The sequence below is a fragment of the Rutidosis leptorrhynchoides genome, chromosome 6 (genome assembly GCF_046630445.1).
Source record: "Rutidosis leptorrhynchoides isolate AG116_Rl617_1_P2 chromosome 6, CSIRO_AGI_Rlap_v1, whole genome shotgun sequence".
Lineage (NCBI taxonomy): Eukaryota > Viridiplantae > Streptophyta > Magnoliopsida > Asterales > Asteraceae > Rutidosis > Rutidosis leptorrhynchoides.
The window spans coordinates 93,595,606-93,600,308 of NC_092338.1; the positions used below are offsets into that span (position 1 = coordinate 93,595,606).

Sequence of the window (4,703 nt, forward strand, 5' to 3'; positions counted from 1 at the left end):
GTGACTCTCTTTTGTTTCCTGAATACTTTTAGGGGCCTTAGAGATAACATGTTTATAGTTTAAGCAACCACAATTAGCCAATCTGAAGTAATTATCGAATTAATAAGTCATAGGTAAAATTGAATAGATGATATTACACTTGATCTTATGTCCCAATCTACTCGATCACGAACATGTTACGAATTATCTATACTTTGGTTATAAAGATATTACGATACTACAATCATGATCCAGATACAACTTTGCTTGAGATAGCTGAACGTATGGAATACTCATAAAATAAGAAAATTATCCAATATTCGAATTGTAAATTAGTATTACTTATTTGCTTATGAGTGAAATATAATTTGGTTTGATTCTGTGACTCAAAAGATCATAAGTTATTACTGATTTATCTAGTGTCAAATTTCCACGGCAATCTATAAAACTTTATATTTCCAAAACGTTCAAGTCACCATAAAAGTACACGCTCACAAGCTAAATCACAACAAACCAAAGAGGAACATTAAGCAATCTTCACTCATATCCAACAATCAACCTTGCAGCAAAACACACATTACAAAACGTTATAAGAAAATTTCTGGAAGTAAAGTCAAAACCGTAGTTATATTCACTACGCCTAAAAAGATCAACCACTCTACACAGATAATCAAGCTCGATTCTTTGATTCCATTGTCTGAAGGAGTGACCATAGAATATCCATCCGATGCAAGTTAACGTTATTCTCTCTCTGCACATAAGGAAAAAAACATCATATTATTTAGTAAGGCTCGTGTTAACAAACGTTGACCATTTTGACCCATGTACGTTAGTTTACAATTGATTTGCTTTATTTACCTTTAGTGGGTCAAACGAGTATTAGATAAATATGAACGATGAGGAGATATGACAAAATAAAAGATTCAACTAATGATGAAAAGGGCGAAACTCATTTGTAGTGTATTCAAATGCACTTATGCACGAAACCTCTTGAATCACTTTCGGAATTAAATTATGGTTGTGATAATATAATCTTGCTAATAAAATATGACACTTTGAGAATCTGTAAAGCTCATGAAAATGTGTAAATCTGATTGGATTGACGCTACCCATTTTGACATGTTACTCAACCTGACTGATCCACCTGGTCTAGCCTACGATGCGTATTTGATTATGATCATATATCAACCCAAAAAGGGTCGAGGTATACCTCAACAACGAAGCACATCCAGGTTTTATCACCATGGGCGTCCGTTGCGCTTTTTAAAATCGTCAGACCCAATCTCCTGATTGTGTGAGTGATCTCTAGAATATGGGCACATTTATCACTCATCATCTGTGCATATTTGAAACAGAGTATTAGTAAATTGTCAAAATATAATAGTGCTTCTTGTGTTACAAATCAATATTGTACCTCCACCAACATTTGCCCATTGCCAATATTTTCCACAATTATTGGACATACTGTTTGGTCACTCCCTACTTCCACTGCCCAGCTTGTACCCTGATCTTGACTAGCGGGTCGATGTATGCCCATTTCCTTGTCAGGCAACTGCAAAATAGTAACTGAATTAACATTCTAAAGGTAAGTTTTTTTTGTATTTTTTTAGTTTTTATTCAAGAAGCTAAGGCATACCTTGAACTCTGAACATTGATCAAGTTTATCAGCATGCTTCATCATACGTTGCATGAATAGCATATGCTTGATTGTTCGTTGCATAAGCGTATCGATACTACACTGTGACACAAAACGACTCCTTTTAACTCAAATACATAAGAAAGCACCATAAATGATAAGATGCGCAAAACTAAAATTACCCTGGATCCATTGGGAACAAGTTGTCGTAGTTCTTTGATACGATCCTCGATCAGTTGTCTATCTTTGGGCCCACGTCTACCTTTTTCACCAGGTCTAGCCCCTTTTTTTCCTACCTTTGTCGGTTCTCTGAACCTCTTTAACTGCTCGTTACATCTACCAACACTTTCTGATGAGAAGCCTTTTAAACAGCGGTCAACCGGTTGACCAAATGATTTTGACCCTTGTTCGTAACTATCACTGCAACAAGCACTAGCCACAACCGCTTCCAAAAGATTTTCAGAGGCCGATCTTTGTGTCACGAGACTGCTACAACTTGTTTCTTCTGGAATATCGGTAACTGTTTGGATTTCGGCTGACATCATCTCCAATTCTGAAGTTATCCTCTGTTTGCAAAATGCAGGTCCTAAAGCTTCATACAGCTCACACCGGCCAGGAAACTCATAAGGCTCGTTAATCTTGTTTTCGAACTGGTTATGCAATTCATAATTGTGAATTTTCGCAGATCCCGAACTTATCCATGAATCCGTCTGGAAAATTTTTACGTGATAAGAATCCATAAGTAGTACTATTATTCATATAAGTTACGCGGTAGATAGAAACTAGAAAGTGATAGATACCACACAAGGAGAACAGGTTGTAGACGTCATCAAAGAACTTTGTAGCTTGTAGAAGGTCTCTTTAATACAGTTTACAAGCTTCATATCCTCAACAATCTGCGTGTTTCATGCGTAAAGCGAAGATTAACGAATAGACAAACGCTATAAAGATCTAATGTCTAGAGTTTATCAAGCATTTTATCGACAAATACATGAGGTAAAAGAATGTGTTTGGAATTAGTCTTAGGGCCTGTTTACTATGATCTGTTTTTGTACACCTTTTAATTCAGTAAGTAAAATCGTAGTTTCTTTGTCACTTAATTTTTCACGTAATCTTAGAATTGGTCTGTTTCTAGGAGACATAGAATTAGACGCCTATTCCTATTAAGAGTTAAATGGAAACAGAACTTGAACGTAATACAGAAAAAAGTAAACAACCCCTTACTGTATGTGAGGCGCCGAGTTGTACAACACCGTAAGGAACAATAGCAACTGCAACGAGAGTCTGAATAGTATAAAGAACCCAAAACTCCGATTATTTCATGTTTGATAGTTCGATAGTTACAAAGAACACGATACGATAGTTACAAAGTTAAAAAGACTAATACGATATCCGCAATATCTCACCTCGTTTAAAGAACACGAGCTATTACGAAGCTGATCCCCTGATATCCATAGATGTTTACCGGTAGCTGCAACCTTTCCAACGATCCTGCCCATGAAAGTTAAAGAAAAGACACGTATTATGAGCATGATTAACAATCTACTACAACCATACAAATTCAACTATTTTTCTGGATTTTTATATAAATATACCCTTCCCCTATAGGATATACTTGATGACACATGTTTGCAACTGCTAATGGTAGATGATCTTGTGTGTACTGCTCATCCTTCACAACTTCATTCATGTTATCGAACCAGCTGCTTCCTGAATGATTGTCTTTCTCTTTTTCATCACAATAATACGCATCCTCCAAAGTCATAACCCTGTAAATATTCCCCGTTGTATTAAGTTTTCAAGCTAGAGTACAAATTTAGAATAAGTATCATTTTCCTTTAAACAGGTAATTGAATAAGGTTTTTCTTATTCTGGCTACCATGAGAAAGGAATATTTATATTTTTACTCAGATGTACGCAGTCTAACGCAGTCTAACCGGGATAACGAGTTATCCCGTGAACGTTTTACCCTTTTCATTAACACCCCAAACTAGTAAGTTTTGAACATGAAATCCAATAAATCTATGAATCTGTTTCAAAGCAATATTACAAGAAATTCAAATAAAAAATCAACAAAGGTGTAACACTAAATATCTTGAAAAATATCTTACATTCGAGACCGATGGTCGAGTTTCCAGAAAACAGCATACTTCCATTTAGTGTTGACACACAGATTCTTGAGTTGTTGGTGTAATTCACCACCACCCATCTTTGTTCTTCCCCAGTAAGTTAAAAAACTATGAACACCTTCACCCAAAAACACAAACTAAAATTAACTTTTTAACCTGTTTGCAAATTCTAACTACCCCTGTAAGAACCTCTCCCTGCTTGTTTCCTCCTTAATCCGGCTCGACGTTTTATCGGTGGGCCCACTGTGGGAGTAAGAAGACTACCCAATCCCATCTCCCCAACCACCATAAACCCCAAACTCCAACCTCTAAACAGGTTCACTAAATCAGCAACAAATCTACAAGTTTTATCTTTAAAAAAAGTTTGACAAAATTCAATGACTTAACCATCAAATTCAAGAATCATGAATGAATTCCAAGTGATCATATCAGTTACAAAGAAATATTTGATGGGTATCTTTTACAAATCAGGATATCATTGAAACAAAATAAAAGTTGAATCTTTTTATGCAATATTGCTTCAACTTCACTAAAAGTAAACCAAGAAAAAGTATAACACTTTTTGTGTGTTTTCATCTTTTCAAACTTCTGTTTATAAACAGAAGGTGGGTTTTTTTGACTGTGTGATACATTACATTCCACCACCCTCTACTTCTAAAAATTACTAATAGGCACAACAAGTGAAAAACATGTTGCTTTGGTGCATATCATTTTTGGGATGTATGAGTGATATTTTTATAGATACAGTCCCTTTAATATGGCAAACACCATGATGCATCAAGTGAGAATATGTTTCATAACTTTTATACTTTTTTTTGTCACTTAATCTTTTTCTCAAAGACTATTTACACCAATGATTTTCTAGAGTAAAGTAAGAACACCAACAAAACACAATGCCATTGTTATCTTCTCATTATGGTTCATAATAGCCATTCATTTGTTACTGGTAAAATAATTCT

General features: G+C 35.2%; 1 protein-coding gene across 1 annotated transcript; it reads right to left on the reverse strand.

Moving 5' to 3' along the window:
• Window positions 1–416: 416 nt before the first annotated feature.
• LOC139852994 (transcription factor EMB1444-like) lies at window positions 417–4,307 on the reverse strand. Its single transcript, XM_071842349.1, has 10 exons — window positions 3,727–4,307; window positions 3,211–3,384; window positions 3,022–3,106; window positions 2,840–2,899; window positions 2,416–2,511; window positions 1,798–2,325; window positions 1,616–1,717; window positions 1,394–1,531; window positions 1,190–1,315; window positions 417–730 (listed from the first exon to the last, which is right to left on the reverse strand). Exons 1-10 carry the CDS (start codon window positions 3,822–3,824, stop codon window positions 650–652), a joined length of 1,488 nt encoding a protein of 495 aa, XP_071698450.1. The 5' UTR covers window positions 3,825–4,307; the 3' UTR covers window positions 417–649.
• Window positions 4,308–4,703: the final 396 nt, after the last annotated feature.

Excerpts from the sequence above, each read along its gene's own strand:
- LOC139852994 (XM_071842349.1), bottom strand. The coding sequence starts at position 3,824 with ATGGGTGGTGGTGAATTACACCAACAACTCAAGAATCTGTGTGTCAAC. Across the intron at positions 3,385-3,726 it reads CTCGACCATCGGTCTCGAAT|GGTTATGACTTTGGAGGATG; the intron begins GTAAGATATTTT and ends GAATATTTACAG. Across the intron at positions 1,532-1,615 it reads ATCAATGTTCAGAGTTCAAG|TTGCCTGACAAGGAAATGGG; the intron begins GTATGCCTTAGC and ends ACTATTTTGCAG.